General features: G+C 36.8%; 1 protein-coding gene across 1 annotated transcript in view; it reads right to left on the reverse strand.

Annotated features, from left to right (window-relative positions):
• LOC148954251 (uncharacterized) overlaps positions 1-20,112 on the reverse strand; it is a 77,281-nt gene extending 57,169 nt beyond the window's left edge. The window contains exons 1-3 of the mRNA XM_089087003.1: positions 20,076-20,112; positions 9,438-9,589; positions 5,013-5,189 (exon numbers count right to left, since the gene is read on the reverse strand). Coding sequence (XP_088943129.1) covers positions 5,013-5,189; positions 9,438-9,589; positions 20,076-20,097 — 351 coding nt within the window. The 5' untranslated portion in view covers positions 20,098-20,112. The remainder of the gene's footprint in view (positions 1-5,012; positions 5,190-9,437; positions 9,590-20,075) is intronic.
• Positions 20,113-20,392: the final 280 nt, after the last annotated feature.

A 20,392-nucleotide genomic window follows, 5' to 3' on the forward strand; every position in this document is an offset into this window, starting at 1 on the left:
AAAAAAGATAATGCTCAAAATCTAGAGGGGAGGGAAAAAATGACGTGGCATAGGCCTCAATGCCACCCCTACTCAAATTGAAACCACTGCACAACATCAGCTTTTTGGGCATCTACAATGAAATATAAACTGCTAACCAAGATTTTTAACCTAACGCAGTATGAAGTACTCAGACAACTAGTTTAACAAGTATTCATTTTTCTCATGTTCAACCCTCACTTGACTACGTCTGTGCCATTGGGAATCCTTATCTAATCAAAATTTCAGCAGTTCCCGGTCAATTCGTCCGTTCAATATATCAGTCCAGTCAATTCGCAATTTAGGGAGGAGGGCAAAATCTTTTTTTTTTATGTATAGGGGGGGGGGCAAATTTGCCGCTTTTTCAATGAAAATAGCAAAAACCGACATTTTCCGATTAAAATACACCAAAAAAGATAATGCTCAAAATCTAGAGGGGAGGGAAAAAATTACGTGGCATAGGCCTCAATGCCACCCCTACTCAAATTGAAACCACTGCACAACATCAGATTTTTTGGGCATCTACAATGAAATATAAACTGCTAACCAAGATTTTTAACCTAACGCAGTATGAAGTACTCAGACAACTAGTTTAACAAGTATTCATTTTTCTCATGTTCAACCCTCACTTGACTACGTCTGTGCCATTGGGAATCCTTATCTAATCAAAATTTCAGCAGTTCCCGGTCAATTCGTCCGGTCAAAATATCAGTCCAGTCAATTCGCAATTTAGGGAGGAGGGCAAAATCTTTTTTTTTTTTTTTATGTATAGGGGGGGGGCAAATTTGCCGCTTTTTCAATGAAAATAGCAAAAACCGACATTTTCCGATTAAAATACACCAAAAATGATAATGCTCAAAATCTAGAGGGGAGGGAAAAAATGACGTGACATAGGCCTCAATGCCACCCCTACTCAAATTGAAACCACTGCACAACATCAGATTTTTTGGGCATCTACAATGAAATATAAACTGCTAACCAAGATTTTTAACCTAACGCAGTATGAAGTACTCAGACAACTAGTTTAACAAGTATTCATTTTTCTCATGTTCAACCCTCACTTGACTACGTCTGTGCCATTGGGAATCCTTATCTAATCAAAATTTCAGCAGTTCCCGGTCAATTCGTCCGGTCAATATATCAGTCCAGTCAATTCGCAATTTAGGGAGGAGGGCAAAATCTTTTTTTTTTTTGTATAGGGGGGGCAAATTTGCCGCTTTTTCAATGAAAATAGCAAAAACCGACATTTTCCGATTAAAATACACCAAAAATGATAATGCTCAAAATCTAGAGGGGAGGGAAAAAATTACGTGACATAGGCCTCAATGCCACCCCTACTCAAATTGAAACCACTGCACAACATCAGATTTTTTGGGCATCTACAATGAAATATAAACTGCTAACCAAAATTTTTCACCTAACGCAGTATGAAGTACTCAGACAACTAGTTTAACAAGTATTCATTTTTCTCATGTTCAACCCTCACTTGAACTACGTCTGTGCCATTGGGAATCCTTATCTAATCAAAATTTCAGCAGTTCCCTAAAACCCAAATAAAAGACTAGTGACAAATCAGATATTTAATTATACCTGGTTCCGCGAATTTAGGAATAAATGAAATCTAAAATTGAGAATATACAAAAATCTAATTCTTTAAAAGATAATACAAATGGCGCATCAGAAATTTATTTATATACATTTTTGTTACGTTTTTACGAGTCGGATAAAAATTTCAAGGGGCTTCATCTGACTACATAGGAAATAAAACGGTACAAAATTATCATAGACTCGGGAATGAAATGTCTCCTGTCTGACTTTCGCCATCACATTCACATTCTTCCTCCCTACCAGCACAACTTAGGGTTGATGCTGAAATAGGGGTCACTATTTTAAATTCTTGTCAGTGCTGTTTTTTGTAGCTTCATTATTTTACTATTTTTTATGATAATAACGGTGTGCGTGTAACTGAACCAAAAGCAACTGAAACCCTGTAACTGAACCACCGTGCAACTGAACGCCTGCATAACCGAACCCCTGTGCAACTGAACCCTCGTTTAACTGAACCACCAGGCAACTAAACCCTGTTTAACTAAACCTTCGGGTAACTGAACCTCTGTGCAACCCAACCCCATTTAACTGAACCCCCGTGTAATTGAACCCCTGTGCAACTGAACCACCGTACAACTGAACCCTCGTGTAACTGAACCATCGTTCAACTGAACCACTGAGCTTAGTTTTTCAGTAGCCTATTTCAAAAATATGAGGCAATATCATTGAGTAAAATACAAGTTAGAAATTTTACCTTGTTTGATACCATCAGCCATTATAAATATTACTGGTATTTCCTTTTCACAACCAATAAAGAAAAAATTTCTTTTGATTGTGTTTGGCATTCTTCTTGACATTTCCCTAAGGTTTGACCTTGATGCTCCATGCTTTTTTTATTTATAGGATCAAACATGTCCTCTTTTCTAGATAAAAAAAAAACACCTTTCTTGTTAACAATAAAAAGATTGCGAAGCCTAAAGCCCCTGCCCCGGAGGCTAGCTATTAGGAACGCTGGATACATAGTTATTTAACCACTGTCCTGTTTTAAATAAAATGGTCATCTCAATTATCTATAGGATGTATTTGGGGAAAAAAGAGGGTGGGGGTGGAAGCCCTTCGATTACCTCTTAAAAAGTACAGTGGAACTTTTGATTTCCAAATCGAATGAGCCAAAGTTCATAAACAAATATTTTCTATAAAAACCTTATTTGTTAACATTGAGTAACTAGCAAAACTTATAGCTCTTGCTCCAACAGCTGTTGGTAGGGTTGTTAACCCCAGAGGCATGGTTCTTTGACCTTTAGACTATTTTGAAAAAACATTTTTTTTTACATGTTGATCGAATACATTTGGGGGGAAATGGTGGTTAACAGGGAGAGGCTGATTGTCCTCTGATTACCTGTGATTCTTCAAAATTGAATTTTCAATTTCCAATCGAATGAGCCCTCTTCAAAGTTTGTACGACCATACCTTCTATAAAATCCTGAAATCTTAACAATGGGTAACTTGCAATAACCTACAGCACTTGCCCCGAGGACTGTGGGGTTTTCCGTTAATCACGTTTTATTGTTCGTTTGAAAATTTAAAGTTTTAGTGCCCTTTTTAAAAGTCAAAAGTTTTTGGCGGCCAACCAGCCCCCTCCCCCCGGGAAAAACTCCTCCTGTGGAAAATATCTCCGGGAAAAACCACCTCACGGAAAATACCCCCTCCCCCTGGAAAATACTTCCCCGTGAAAAATACCCCTTGCGGTTGGTTGGTATCCAATCACTTTCGACTTATAAAAAAAGACTAGAAATGCATGGGGATTATAACTAATTTTTACCTCCACCTTCCTCTTGTCTCTCCCCTAGAGCTGATTCTGTATTTATCCAAAGGCTGAATGAGAGTTGAGATGTTTTGGCATTAAAATGCGCCTTTTGAGGTATCTCCCTCTCTCCCTGGCTACAAAACAATCAGAAAAACCCATTGCAGAAGATTAAGTACCTTTTCAAGTTCTGTAATTTGTCCATTTATTACAGATACTGTTTGTTATTGAGAAACATACGAAAATTTTTCGCGTGGGGTTTTCTGAAGGGGGGAGAGTTTCTGGAGGATTTTCCATAAGAAGAACATTTTTGCACGGAGGGGGGGGGCAAAACTTACACATGAATTCCTCTTTTCCGCTTTCTTAAGCACTTCTCAGCTAAACTAAAAAATAACAGAACCCAAATAAAATAGTCCAATTTGGAAAACCCTATTTTCCGCGAGGAGATATTTTCCAGGGGAGGGGGTTTTCCATGGGAGAGGGGGGGGGATAAAGGCCTACACCAATAGACAGTGACAGGGCAAAGGGAATCCCCATTCACAGACATAAAAAAGGAGAAATAAAGCTAAATTTAAGACGTCTGATTTTCTTTGTTTTTGTCACAACAAAACAGAGCTTTTTTATTAATCATCTTGACATTCATTTCTATTATGATTTTAAAAAGCAAACAATTCCAACAAGGTTGAACATGTAAAGCTTCAACTTGTGTTTTACTCAGTGTAAGTGCGGTGGTTGAGTTGCAAGTGAGTTCAGTTATACGAGCGTTCAGTTGCACGGTGGTTCAGTTGCACGGTGGTTCAGTTGCACGGGGGTTCAGTTGCACGGGGGTTCCGTTACAAGAGGGTTTAATTAAATGGGGTTCAGTTGCACGGGGGTTGAGTTGCACGAGGGCTGAGTTAAATGGGATTCAGTTGCACGAGGGTTCAGTTACACGAGGGTTCAGTTACAAGGGGGTTCAGTTGTACTGCGGTTCAGTTGCATGGTGGTTCAGCTGCACGGTAATCCAGTTGCACGGTGGTTCAGTTGCCTGGTGGTTCAGTTGCATGGGGTTCAGTTACACGGTGGTTCAGTTGCAATGGAACCGATAATAACATGCCCATGTAAGCTGAAAGCTATTGCAATGAACAACTGTATTCCATTCAACTAACATCTTTCTTCTTCTTCCTTGGCTACAGGCATTTCGGTACAAGCCAATTTAAGCATTTTCTGATTCTATTAATACTTAATATAAATACGTATAATATAAAGAAATAACATGTGACTAAACCTGTTTCTTCACCCTATCAACGAAGCTATATTTTTCAAATGTGTCGTTTAACAAAAAAACTAGAGAAAAAATAAATTATTTATACTATTCATAATGCCCTTAATTACTAGAATACACCTAGGAATTCACAAAGGAGATAGGTAGAGTAGCTGGTATCTTGAAAATCATTCCAAGAAACTTTTAAGATTATCATTACAAATTTTCAAATAATACCGTCCCCTGTGTAAATTTGTTTCTTTTCTGTTGCTGAAAAAAAAAACTTTCTAAAATGGAGTTATAAAAAACAATAGATCCGAAAGACTTTCCTGGAGCGTACTTGTCAAATTGCCCTGTAACTGAATAATGTTAAAATAACGTATACAATTTTGCACTTACATCAATTATTATTTGATTAATCTTAGACGTAGTGGAAAAGATAACATCTTGTTCGTGAGAAAAGACAAGGCCAACTGAGCGTGGTTTCTGAGATTTTTTGTTCTTCTTTTGCCCAAGGGCGTACAAACAGGAGAAATATGTTCTTCTTTTACCTTCGACATGTTTAAATTCAACAGCCTGTAAAAACAAAAAATAGAAAAACTTGAATCTCAAAAGAAAAACTTGTGTGGATTAAGGTGTGAAAAAAGGACTTTTTACTTCTTAGTTTAATAATTTCTCTTTTAATGATATTTACTTTTCTTTGTTTAATTTTCATTGAATATGTTCTTCTTTTACTTTCGACATGTTTAAATTCAACAGTCAACAGAGTTCCATGAAGGTAATTTTTACTTATTATCTCTTGGTTTAAGCAAAAAATAACTTTTCAAATGCAAAAAAAGCAATGAAATGCAAAGAAAATTCAAAAATTTTAAACAACCGATTGGGTATTGTAGTCAGCACAATTCATAATAATTAGACAAATAGATTCTACGACCACAAAATCCGTCTATAATAAATATGAAAACAATTTCCAAAAAAAACGGGACAATATTTTGAATTGTTTAAGTTTGTCTTGGCTAGTTTATAATTTTGATCTTATTTGCTGTTAAAAAAAAATATCCCGGAGATGTTCCCCAAAAACATGGTTGTTCAATTAAATTTGTTCTTGGCCAAACTAAAATTCAAATCGTTTTCAAATTTTATCTCCATACTTATAAGCGCATATGTTGGTAATTATTAGCTACATTTCTTCTGTTGAATCATCACATAAGTACAACTTGCCATGACTTCTCGTCGAGGACTCCATCAACAAATTGCAAGACAGTCAGGTCAAAGCACAATCCCTGCCATATTGACTCCCAGAATGAAATCTCCACTCGGGATGGATTATTCCCAGATATAAAACAGTAGAAAGACATAGCGTTTTCTTTCAGCATTTTTGGGAGCATACTGGACAAGCCATCAAGTGTATATAACCTGAGCTAGTAAATATCTCCGAAAATCTTGTATTGAAAATATTCTAACAATTAGAATTCAGCATAAAAAAAACTCAAATTGACAGTTAGCCAAGAAAGAAATCTTAGTTCAGAAGCTGGCGCAAAATATGCCCACATTAAATACATACGGCCGTTTTTAGCGTGTAAAACGCTACGTCCGTCCATACCTCAAATTTACAAAAATAAGCCCCTGGCAATTTCCATTGAAATTGCTGGCAAAATTGAAAATTTTCATTTTCATGTGACTGAGAGTTTGAAAAACTTGAAGTAACTAATTAGAATTCTCTGCGTCTTTTTCGAAGTCGATCGATGATAACAATTTTCTTTTTAAATGACTCTACAGACAGAATGCTTCGTAGTAAGAATTTTCAGAGACACTCAATTAGATCAGGATATACTCACTTTACCAGGATATAATAGGATCACATGAAATATATCGTAGTTTTTGGAATAACAGATTTCAACTTCAGATCAATTTGATTTTTCTGCAGTCCAAATGTTTGCTAACAATGTTAGCTAACAGGTGTTTGTTTGGACCGTGGAAAGAGAATTGATAGCTAAAAGAAATAAATCATCCGCCAATTTTATCCAACAAGTATTCGATATTGTTAAAGATATTTTCTAACAATGTTAGCTAACAGTTTTTAGTTCGATGGTGGAAACACTATTGTTGGAAGAATTGTTAGCTAACAGTTTTTTGTTTGGACAGTGGAAAAACCCCTCAAGTGAGACCTCCCCCAAGCTTCTATGGCCGTCCCTTCTATATGGTGAAACTGGGGGAAAATCTTTTTAAAAAGTCACGCTACTGCACAGACTATGAAAAAAGAATTTCAGTATACATAGGAATGCCATAATCATTTTTTTAAGGTCCTATATGAACAGCTTGCGTTATCAACGACCTCATTAATAACCACTTCAATTTGGCGTTTTAAGGGTGAAATACGAAGAAAATCAACCAGTAAATGGAATGAAAACTATGTTTCAGCACAGCATAGGAAAACGGAGCTTCCCATGATTAATTTTTCTATGGAACACCAAATGACAGCACTGCTTGACATAGATAAAAATTATCCGCTGATCCTTCTTTCTAATTTCTGGTCATTTTAGGTTTCACTTATTTATTCTCAGTAATTTCTTTTCCTTTTCAGTCTGAATTAATCATTTGTTTTAAGTTTGACTTATTACATGATTTTGTTTCTAAATGGTGTTATTAATTATACGACTTCAATATCGCCGTTTAATTTTTTTTTTTAAATAAAATTTAATTTGTTTTATTTTCTGTTTTGTTTAACAATGAAACACATGTGTGGAAATTTGCAGCTCACCAAGTACATAAAAAAAAGTACAAACAAAGGCTCTAGCCAATCAAGATCCTTTAGATATTTAGTTTAAGTAATTAATGAGTTAATCACTCTTAGTAAATAAACTTTAAACCGAATTTGCTTACCTGAAATTTTAGCAGACTTGCCAGTCGTCAAACCAGTGTAAATCAGATACCACTCCTGTTGTCAGAAGCGGAAGGGAACTAGCATTACAAAATCTTGAATACATTGCAGTTTTGCTTAAGTCCCAAATCTACAGCATAGATCGCCCATTTTTTCACCTTCGACTTGCTACCAGAAATTTCGGCAGACCTTTCAGTCAATAAAGCAGTCTGTAAGCAGAGCCTTTAAAATCCCCCCTTTTGCCAGTGCAAAGCCCCTTCTGTTGTCAGAAAAGGAATGAGATTAACAAAAACCTTTTCTGGGGACATTCCAAATTCATGCTTACAAGCATGTCATGGAATTCCACCACTAAAGATAGGTTCACCGTTAGGAGACGAAACACAATAGGAAGGGCAATAGTTTTTATTGGTAGCCTACCTTCATATCTACTAGGTCATGGGGTGCTATATAGGCTATTACAAGAAGATTGCCTGACTGCTATATATTGCAAGAAGCTTATTGATTTATTTCATTTAATTTTTGTTGTAAATTATTTTATTGATAATGTCAGGTAAAGGACTAAATATAGTGTAAGGGATATTAGCAAGGGGAGATTAGGGAAATACTGAGGTCATTGATGAATAAGTCAAGATACCCCTTTGCAATCAATTCTGTAAAAGCTTTTAATGAAAAAGATGCTATGCAGGAATTTCTTATACATACACAAAAAAAAGAATAATGTAAAATAAGTAAGCATGTTTCAAGTTTACCGCATGTAGCCTCCAAATTTTGGTTCAAAAATGTAATGTCACAATGTTTGTTGTAACCCAGAGAATAAAGGTGCTTGTACACTATGCTTTATAGTCTTTCGCATTAGTTTAACTTAAGACTTTGTACTACGTTATGCAATAGGGCAATGGAGCAAATTTTGTTTTTAATATAGGAAGTTCCATGTAGACTCAATCCCTACATAAAAGTTTATTTCACATATGTTTATGCTATTTTATGGGAAAGTCAACATAGAACCAACAAAATGGAGGTTCTGGATGAACAATGAACAAATTTTTCAAATAAATTAATAAACTATTCCAAGAAAGCCTTTGCAAAATCTGTAGTAGGGATCAGCTCCTCTTTTCTCAGGATCAAAGAGTTGCTTTTGATTCTATAATAAAGAATATTGTCTGCCTGTGAAGAAAATATGAATAGAGAGAGCATTTTGTTTTTGAAGGAGCCATTCTTCTAAGCATATCTCTGAAGGTCTGGGCTTTCAATCTAGGGTCGAGTAGATTATTTAAGGAGCTACTGGCCAGTTGGTCCGCTACCTCATTATATTTGACAAGAACTACATTCTGCATTTTTAATTTTTCAATTGTCAGCTTATGATGATTGTGATGATAATCAACAATGGTTATGATGGGTTTATGGATTTTTATTTGTACTCAGTGTGAACAAGCTTGTTTAAAGTATGAAAGGTTATGGTTAGTTTGTTGTAACTTAACTACTTGGCACATGTAATTATATACATAGGATGAAACCCACTTTATATTTAAGGTTTTAAAGTCCCTATAGCATATACACTATAATAATGAGAAATATGGCAATAGGAAATTCTTAAAAAAAAAAAAAAATATATAATAGACATCTTTAAAACACCAACTTTTAACCTTACAGCAATCATTGCCTTGCCCATAGACCCTAGTAGTATATAATTCCCATTAAACCAATGTTTCTCCTCTCATTGGTTCTATACTCTTTGGGCTTTACATTTAAAGGACCATTATCATATTATCTGACCTGAGCAGGAAAGGGTCAGATACCAAAACAATGCATGTCTTTAGGCCCAGTTTTGAAATTTTAATGGGTTTTGACATCTTACTCCAAACGATGTTATTAGTTGTGAGGGATCCTATAAATAATGGAGGATAGAAAAATGTGTTAATACATGACTTCAAAGTATTATTTACCAATTCTGAGCAATTAGGAGCCAATGCATTCTTAAAGAGTTTGCAGGCTTGTTCTGGATTCTGTTTGACAGCATCATTTAAAGTTTCTGAGTTATCTTCTAATATTGCTTTGGATGAATACCAAACAAAAGACTGCTCTTTCTCCAGGCATCCTGAAAGAAAAACTAAATTTTTCAAGTTTCTACTACTGAAGTAATTAGAGGCAAAACTGTACTGAAGGGGGGTGGGGGGTGTTAGCCACATTCTACCCTCGCACCAAGTATACAAAAATTTACTTTTATTGTATATTAAACAAAATAATGCTTCAAAACATCACATTTTATAGCACTATTGTGTATATTTATCTATCTAATTAGTACTATTTGTGTTATAGGAAAGCTTGTATATAATGGGGTAGGTCATGAATAAAGTGAGTAATGGAGGAACATGAACAGCTGTTCGCTTAACCCTGTGTGTAAACGGTTTAAAAAGAGTCTGGAGAATTAATAAAAGTTAGAGTAGAGTGCAGACATCAAACTCTGCCAGTCAATAAATATGTAAAAGAGGATAAATAAATATAAGAAGAAGTGCTAAAAATAACCCGTACCTAAGACTTGAGATAAAGTGAACACAACACAAGAGTTAAAAACGAGCAAAGATTTTATTTTCAAAAGAATAACGGTTTTTGGCTTTAAATGTATCGTTTTTAAAAAAAATAATCAAAAGAGATTTATAACTTGTAATATAAGTACAATCTTTGCATAATCTTCATACTAAAATAAGAATTTTATGATATTAAAATAAACTAACTAATAACTAATATGTCTTGACTTACTTGACTTAAGGCTCCTGCCGAGGGTTCGGCGTAGAGAACGAAGAGACTAGGCGCCTCCAGGTTGACCTATCGCTTGCCAGGATCGCAGCTTCTTCCACCGGGATGTGGGCTTGGGTAAGGAATTCATCGGCTTTGTCTTTCCACCTGGTGGGTGGGCATCCTCTGGGTTGCTTCCATGCGTGTAGGGTGGGGTCGAAGTCGAATGCGACCCGTGTTGGGGCGTCGCGTGGCATGCGAAGGAGGTGGCCGTACCACCGAACAGTACACTGGCCGAGGTGCGTCGAGAAAGGAGTTTAAGCAGTATATGATAAGAGAGTCTGGTTGCTAACGAAGTCCGTCCAGTGAAGTCTTTCGATTCTTCATAGATGTTTCGTCTGTGCGAAATCGACGGCACTGAGGATAGATTTTGCAGCTAGCCACGTCTCCGCTCCATACAGCAGGACGGTGCTGACTGACGCATTTTAAATGCGCATTTTGGTAAAGCGGCTTATGTTTGGCTTTCGCCAGATGCTGCTAAGCCCCCCAACAAGTGCTGAAGCTTTGGCAATTCGAGATGTAAGCTCATTTGTGATCAAGCCATCATTCGACAGAATAGATCCCAGATAAGTGAAGTCTTCAACCACATCTACTCGGTTGTTTCCGATGTTGACCTCCTTTACAGTAGAACGGGACATAGGGGGCTCAAGGAGCATAAATTTGGTTTTCTGCAAGTTGATCTTCAGTCCAACTTTCAAAGCTTCTTCTGAGAGCACCTGGAGAGATTTGGTGACCTCTTTGACGGTGTTCGCAATTAGTGCTATGTCGTTGGCGAAGTCAGCATCAGAGAGTAACCGATCTCCGAACTGAAGACCGAACTGAAGGTGATTCGTCGCGCTGGTCATATCATGGTCTGTCATGCAATTGAAGAGCTCGAGAGCGGTGGTACAATCTTTCTGGACGCCAGTATTCACTGCGAATGTTGGACTGCGTCTTCCATTGACTTGCATGCAGCTATTCGTGTTCTCATACAGCTTTTCAAAAAGTGAGCAATATTTCTTGGGTAGACCGGTAGTTCTTAGCATCAGCCAAAGTGAACGGCGATCAGCAGAATTGAAGGCAGCCTTAAAGTCCACAAATGCGATACACGCTTTTTGGTGGAACTCTCGCGTCTTCTCGATCAACTGGCGCATAGTGAAAATTTTCTCCGTCGTCGACCTGCCAGGCATGAACCCGGCTTGCTGGACTCTTCTCTTTCTACTCAGAAAGGTGGAACACCTGTCCAGGAGTGACATGGCAAAAAGGGTTTACCAGGAACGGAGAGAAGCATGATCCCATGATAATTGGAGCAGATTTGACAGCTGCTCTTACATTTCCAGAGCGGCAATATGATGCCAGCACGCCAGTCATTCGGTATGCTTTCTGGCGTCCATACAGCTATGAAGATTATCTAGAGCCACAGAATCATTGCTGCACCACCGTACTTGAGGAGTTCTGCAGAAATACCACAGACGCTGGGGGCTCAATTATTATTTAACTGTTTTACAGCATTTTGGATCTCAAAGGTGGGAAATGGTTGCAATACGAGGTCGGAAGTAGCCTCGGGTGTGCACTGCCAGCAACTGCCTCAGCATTCAGAAGCATTGAGAAGTGACTGCTCCAGGCAGAGAGTTGGCCTGCATTGTCATCTGGCATGCTTCCGTCAGCAGGCAAAACATGGCTCACGGTGGAAGTCTTCCCTTCCGGCAGCTCACGGAGGTGTTTGTACAGGGAGCAGGTGTCTCCTTTTTTTGAGGCATCTTCAAGATCGCTGGCTTTCTTGTCGACAAAGGTCTTCCTATCACTGTGCAGTAGGCTATTACGCAGGCCATTGAGTCGTCTGTACTCTGGCGTATTCTTTGCTAAGCGGTCCTTCCAGCACAGCTTGATTACAGACAGAGTCTCCTGGGATATCCAGGGTTTATCCTTGTGTCTGCTGCGGCCAATGGTACTGCCAGCAGAATCGAGTATATTATCTTTGAAAGACTTCCAGGCTACTTCAGGGTCGTCCAGAACTTGGAGACAGCTGAACGGGTTAAAGATATCGAGAGCATACTTCTGTTGCATCTCAGATGTAGCCAGACTACTCAGATCGAGCTTGGGAGGCCGTCTTTCTTGTCCTCGTGCTCAGGCGTAGCCTGAGTGTGGTGACTACCATCCTATGGTCTGTGCTTGGCTGACCTATAAGCTCGGCTGACCTATAAGTCCAGCAATTTGTTATTGATGAGCGCCAGCGACCCGAGATCATAACATAATCGACCATCTTCTTTGTCTGGCCGTCGTTACTATACCAAGTGTATTTGTGTATATCTTGTCTCTGAAAGAGCGTGTTTGATATGACCAGATTATGCATATTGCAGAGCTGGAGCAGTCTTTGTCCGTTGTCATTCACTGAATGACAACGAGCACCCTAATGTAATCAAAGCAAGCCCAGCCCTCCAAAATCCTAGATTTAGTCAGAAATCATGGGTGGAAAGAGTGGCAGCCTCACAAAAATATATCCACTCAAGTAAATACTGTGCAAGGCAGAGATGGTCTTTATATGTCATAACTAATTAAGTATGTGACATCAGTGAATCAAATCATTCAATCAAATTTGGCCAAAGCCCTAAAAGCCACTTTAACAAAAGATATTACTAAATATTACTTTTCTAATTCTATCTTTGATGAGATAGGAAAGGACTTATCTTCAATTCTCACCAAATATTGAGCATGTCACCTATTCAACTCAACCCATGACGTTTAAACTGCAGATCCTACAATAGAATTGTGTCTCTCTTAACTCAAATAAACTTGGTGATCTCATCCAATATGCATCTAATAATAAAATTGATATTGTATTTCTACAAGAGACCAATCTTCATCAGTTTAAGAAAATTAAAATTCCTGGCTACAAATGCTACTGGAAAGATAGATCTACAAATCGAAAGGGAGGAGGAAATGCCATCTTTGTGCAAGATTCAATCCCTCATTCCTCTCAACCATTAAATCTTTAAACCATTAAATCTACAAATGCTGAAATTAATAATCTTTTTCCAAGTGAATAAATGGGCTTCAGAAAAGGCCATAGGTCTATCAATAACATCACTTACCTTGAAATTGATGCTTTTAATTCTCTTAAAACCAGACAGGCCACAATGGCCATCCTGTTTGACTGGTCAGATGCCTATGGAAATGTAGTCCATGATAAAACTGATTGATCTTTTAATTAGTCTGGACTTTCCATACTCTTTCATAAGATTCATGAAGTCCTTTTTAAATGATAGAAGTTTTTATGTTCAAGTTAATGAGTATAGGGGAGAGACAAGTCCCATTACTAGAGGTCTTCCCCAAGGAGCAATTTCAAGTCCTCTTCTGTTCAATTTGAATATTTCAGAATTTCAATTATCTAATTCATTGTTTGGCCTTTATGCAGATGATTTGACTTCTTCTTCTTATATTTAACAGCAGGCGGGCTTTTAAGTATAACTATTTATCCCTTTTCCTTTTGCTTCACTCTGTGGGCTACAGAGCTACTGGCTTGATTGCCTCATATTTATTAGATATATTCAGATATCTTTCGACTCTAGGAGTTCAAATATAAGATGATAGATGTTGATTTCTATGCTCTGTGTGCAGGTACAGTTGGCTAGGCTCTTGGCTGATAGTGGGATTTTGTGGTGTTTGAAGTATTTTAACAGTTTACAAAGCAAGGTATGTTGTGCAGACGTCAGCATATTACATTCAAATAGGCAATGGTCAATTGTTTCATTATTCATATTACAATGCCTGCAAAGAGGGGACAGGGGAATTGAACCACTTGAATTAGAAAGCTTATATGAGAATGCAAGGAAATTTAGTCCATTTGTTCCAGAACGAATTCTATGATAAATTTTAGAAAGATACTTATTGAGAAAGGGGGAGTATTTGGAAGTATAGAAAGAATATTGTACTTCTTCAAAGCCTTAATCAACAGGATGTAAGATTAGTTCAGAGATTTTTTTAAGCTTTTGGTTTTCCAATTTCAATTAGTATAACCAAAGCTATTATATTTGCTAATTGCTAAAGAGATCCTCCTAATCCACTTCTTCTTCTAATTCACACCAGGCAGGCTATTCAGTTGGTACTATTTAGCCCTCTTCTTTTTGCTTCACACTGTGGGCTACAGAGCTACGGTCTTGGTTGTCTCTTATTTATTAGATATTCTCATATATCTTTCAGTAGATCTTTTGACTCAAGGAGTTCAAATATAAGATGATAGATATCAATTTCTATGCTCTGTGTGCAGGTATAGTTGGCTAGGCTCTTGCCTGATAGTGAGATTTTGTGGTGTTTGAAGCATTTTAACAGTTTACAAAGCAAGGTATGTTGTGCAGACGTCAGCATATTACATTCAAACAGGCAATGGTCAATTGTTTCATTAATCATGTTACAATGCCTGCAAAGAGGGGACAGGGGAATTGAACCACTTGAATTAGAAAGCTTATATGAGAATGCAAGGAAATTTAGTCCATTTGTTCCAGAACACATTCTATGATAAATTTTAGAAAGATACTTATTGGGAAAGGGGGAAAGGATAGGATTAATCTTATTAAAATTAATATCTGATAGCCTCCATCGGTAAACATCTCTAATTGGGATTGGTCTCCCACTAGGCTGGTCAATATTTATAGCATTTTTTGCTATTTCATCAACCTGATGATTACCACTTATGCCAGAGTGGCTAGGAATGTACTGAAAATAAGTTTTTATGCCACTTGAAGCAAGATTATCAATAATACTGAGACAATGATAAGTGTCAATGTCCAACTTATATTGATGAGCTGAGGCCAGCAACTCAAGGCTTGATAGAGAGTCAGAAAATATGATAATATTATTTGAATTTGCAACCAAAGGTTGGTTTTCCTTAAGGTGTTCTAATGCCATGATTATGGCATTTAACTCAGCAGACATTACAGATAAATTATTATATAATTTCTTGCCCATTGCAATTTTCAGGTGAGGAAGGAAAACACCACTTGCAAGCTTCTCATTCATTTTTGACCCATCAACAAATGTTTTGAAGTGATTTTTAGAGGTAATTGTATTAAGTTCTGCAAATTTTCTGGACAAAAGCAATGTGGGTTAAATCTTTATTCCACTTTGAGAATTCATTATTTATTATTGGACTTGACCAATTCCATAGGGGGGATTGGGGGAAAGTGGGTGCAATAGACTTTGCTGGTATGGGGAACTTCTTCTGAATATTGGCATACTCATCTACAATACCTCTATACATGGATGGATTTCTTAACCAATTATGTAATGTGTGTGAGCTATTTGATTCAATTTTTTAAGATGTTTTGTCAAGAAAAACCTACGTCTCTCCCTTATTGTTGTTAATCCACTCTCCATAAGCAGAAACTTGGTGCTTGTGGGTTTCCTAAGACCAAATATGAGACGTATTATATCATTTTGTGTTGTTTCAATTTTTGCATCTGGGTCTTTGCACATGCACCATACACAATGAGCCCATAGTCAATATGGGGCCTTATATGTGATTTATAAAAATGGAGTAAGGTTTTCTCCTTACAACCCCAGGGTGTGGAAAGAAGTCTTTTTAGTATATTTGCTTTTCTATAGCATTTTTTTATTGTGTTTGAAATATGGAGGTGGAAATTAAGTTTTTGGTCAAGCATGAGACCTAGGTAATTAATATGATTATCTTCTGGAATAGTTGTTTTATTTAGAGTTAGTTTTGCATTAACATGGTTTTGCTTCCAGTGAAATTGGATTATTTTTGACTTGGTGGGTGCAATGAGTAAATCTGAATGTTGAGAGAATTTTTCAAACTGGAAAAGTGACTTTTGCAGATTTGACTGTGCTATCTGAAAGGTGTTGCCAGATTGCCATAGCACCAGATCATCAGCATATTGTAGATTTGTGTGGGGTAGGTTCATGTCCCAGAGATATAGGGCAAATAGGAGGCAACTGAGGACTACTCCCTGAGGTAGGCCTTTGGTTGTCTTTTGGGGTGAAAAGGCTGAACCAACACAAAAAATTTAATAAAAGATGCTAGCTTAGGAGGTACTCCAAGGTTTGCAAGTTTGTTTAAAAGGATTTGGTGGTTCACATTGTCATATGCCCCTTCAAAATCTAGGAAAGCTGCAACTAGGACATTATTTTTTGAGAAAGATTCATTCATTGCATTTGTTAGCAAAATGAAAGCATCTGTTGAGGAGTGGTGTTTCCTGAATCCAGTTTGAGTGTCAGGGATCATATTATTTTTTACAACAAACCAGAGGAGTCTGTGATAGATCAGTTTTTCCATTATTTTCCCCATGACAGGAGTAATCATTATGGGCCTATAAGACTCAGGGTTATCTTTGGGTTTATTTTTCTTTAGGATTGGTAGGAGGGACGAACATTTCCATATATTGGAGAACCTAGAAGATGCCCAAGCGTGATTATAACAATTTAGCAGTTCTTGTTTGTATGAAGGTGTGAGATTCTTTATCCATGTAGGGTGTATATTGTCATAGCTACCGCTAGTTTTGGTCCTAATATGATTTATTGCATTATTCAATTCCTGGATTGAAAATGGATTAGTTATCTACTCAGATCCTGGGCATGGTTGGTAACTTGGGCTCATAGGAATTGTGGACAGTTTGCTTTGATTATTTGTTGTTAGCTTATTAACAAAAGAGTTGCAAATAGGTTAGCTTTTTCATTATCATTGTCATAATGGGTATTATTATGTATAAGCTCATACAGGAGTGGGTTGGGGGAAGTCTTTTTCCCACAGATGTGGCTTATGATTTTATGTATAATTGGCTCATGTGTTTCTCTTGAGAGACTATTTGCAAAATTATTCCAGTAGTTATATTTAGCATCTATTATAGTCCTTTTTAGATTAGATTCTGCTTGTAATTTTTTTAAATATGTAGTAGGTGATGTTTTTTTTTATATGAATTCTGGCCTAGCTGTCTTTTTTATCCTCCATTTATTTAGGCACTCATTTGTCCACCATGCTTTAGAAATTTGTTTAGGGAATGTTTTTTTAGGTATTGACCTGGGGATAGCATGATTAGCTGTATTTATTAGTAAAGATGTCAAGGCTTCAACATGGGTGTCAACTGTTGTGTTAGAAATGCTTGAACTTTGGGTGAAACTTGTAATTTCATCATTTAGCTTATTTTGGAAAATAGACCCATTTGCTTTAGTGTTGATATATTTGGAGGTATGAGATAAAGTTTCAGCAGGTTCATTTAGGGAGCAAACTATAGTAAAGTGGTCAGTACATAGACTATCAATTTTATTTATGTAAATTTTGTTCAAAAAATTTAATGACACAATTTGTAGGTCAATTGTAGAGAATCTGCCACTTTTGGGGTTGAAATATGAATTCAGGTTTGGAGGGGTAGCAACAGCTAATTCATTATTATTTGAAGTAATATGCTCAATGAATTTACCAGCTTTATTTGCTGGTTTATTCCCCCACAAAAGGCTATGGTCATTGAAATATCCACAAATAATGATATTTTTTAACATATTAGAATTATTTATATAATTAAAGAAATCCTTGGCATCTGTAGTTTGGCCATTAGGGTTATAAAAGCTTATAATGTAGGTTTTTAAATTATTCAGCCAAACACTGATACCAATTACATCAACATCATTTGCAAAATCTGGAAAATTGATGCCACAAAATTTTATATTATTTTTAACTAATAAAGCTACCCCACCTCCTTTTCTCTCTGAAGATCTATCCTTTCTGAGTGAGGATAGTATATCCCAGAGACTTAATTTGTTGATTTTGGGTTAAATGAATTTCCTGGAGGCAAGCAATATTAATGGAATTATTGTTCATAAAAGATATTAGTTCATTTAGCTTATTTTTGGTGAGTGATCTTGCATTCCATTGGAGTATTGATATATGTTGTGTTGTTAATTTATTCTTCATATGGCTGTGTATTAATGTTCAGCTTTGTTAAAAGTAAAGCAAGATCTTTTTTTGCTTGAATGAGCTTATCATCAGGGATGTAGATTTTTGCCAATTATGCAAAGATTTTTGTTTTCTGTAGTTGATGTATGTTCATGGCCTGAACTGCATTACAGTTTAGAATGAATAAGCATATATTTGGAGATTGCATTTTTGGTTGTGCATCCTGTTTGTCGGTTAAGGGATTGATTCCTGGTATTGTTTCTGGTTTGTTTCGTCTTGGGAGGGGGGGGCCAGGCTGACCTCATCTCACCAGACAAGGAGACTTGTTGGCTCGGTGATTCTTTCTTATAGGGATTTGAGCTTGGGGGCTTAGAAGATGGTGTTTTATATGGGGTGCTTGATGCATTGGGAGCATTTGACTTGGGGGTTTTGGTTGGTTTCATTAAAGGCTTCATTTGGTATTGTTGGGCAGCATTTGCTTCCATTGCTGCAAAGGGGTATGGGATGGCCTTCTCTGTTGATATTTGGAGTGTTAGAGCTCTGAGTGGATATCTCTGGGGGAACATTATAAACTACTGTTTTTGTTGGTGATTGTTTTGGGTTCCAATTAGATGCAATAATTGGGGTATTCAGAAGGGATTTTAGGTTTATTATTGTATCTGCTGATTTCTGATCTTCTACAGCTATTAGCAGAGATCCATCATGGTTAATATTAAGAGAGAACATTGATTTTAGCAATTTAAAAATTGCAACTCTTATTTCACTAATCTTTTTTATTTCAAAGGGGGTAGTAAGAGTAATTTTAAGGTAAATTCCTAAATTTTTGGAGGGAGGATCTTGGGCAGGGACAGGGGAAATGCTTTTGGTTGGGGAGATTTTTTTCCTTTTTTTTGAGCTTCTAGAGAGGACCTCTTGAAACCCATTATCATCATTTATGGTTACATTAGCCCCTACACTTATCATTGTCCTATTCTACAAATTGGAGCTATCATTTGAACTTTGAGATAGTGTGCTTGACCAGCCAATATGGGTATCTTTCACTATGTCACTTTCACTGGCATTTGATTTGGGATCTTGTGGGACTTTTTTTTTTGGAGGACATCTAAACATTTCCTATTGGACAAAGCTTTAAACAAAAAAAAAACAAAAACAAGAAGGGAAAATAGAATGATATCAAACCGTCTGCACTATACTATGGGGAGAAGAAACACCACAGTATAGCCCTGAGTATGAGTTGAGCAGGATTGGTTTGGTAAAACTGCTGATTAGAAAAATAATAATAATTCACAAGAAAATATATTTTAATTTTCTTATAAGGTTGCTGTTGTTGTTCAATTTGTTCAATCCACTTCAAATTTTATCTAGTGATATTCCATATTGCAACTCAATGAAGCTACTTGGCCTATGGATAGATCCTAAAATGTTATAGCCTATCTAGCCTCTTTAGGTGAGTGGAGTGTACTAATAAGGTAGAAATAAGGATAGCCTAGGCTGCTTAGAGTCTGCATTAAAAGGCATATCAATGGTAAAGACATCTAAAACTTCAATAAATTTACCTGAGCTTGAGAATAAACAATAAATCATCAAACTTTTATAGACTAAGGGTATGCTAAGGCTAGATTTGATATAGATTAAGGTTATGCTATCTTCAGTAGCCTAGCCCTAAGGGGGATGGGAATTGAATGGTGTTTCTTTTTCATGATCTTATTTCTGCCTTATAACTAAACATACTGAACATTATTGGCAACCTGAAATTATGCTAGCCTAGCCCATGCTCTTTTATGATTGACTCTCAGGATAATCTCTTTTCTAAATATTTGAGATAAACAAAGAAAATGACGACATGAATGGCAAAATACTCAAACTTTAATCTGTTTTACTAGCATTTCTTCGAATTATTAATTACTTTGTAAAAATTCGACCGCCATGACCTTAGAATTCGAATTTTCAAATTCGGACAGTTGCCAATATGTGAAGGACCTATTGTTTTAAAATGGAACACCATGGGTGTCCATTTACTCCCCTATTGTAAGCTGCAATGCATCTGTCGATGGCAGCATTGGGGTCAATTAGACCGTATTTCCTGTTGGCCCAAGAATTATTTGCCCAAGGGGGGGGGGAGGCCGAGAAGATATTCAGCATACCGATAATAAATTCGTCTGAGGCTTTAATTCCGTTGCCGAAAAGGTACGCCAAAAAGGTGCAAGGTATAAAAAATTTGGG

Source organism: Artemia sp. Qi Xiang Cuo, chromosome 3 (assembly GCF_049724085.1).
Source record: "Artemia sp. Qi Xiang Cuo chromosome 3, ASM4972408v1, whole genome shotgun sequence".
NCBI lineage: Eukaryota > Metazoa > Arthropoda > Branchiopoda > Anostraca > Artemiidae > Artemia > Artemia sp. Qi Xiang Cuo.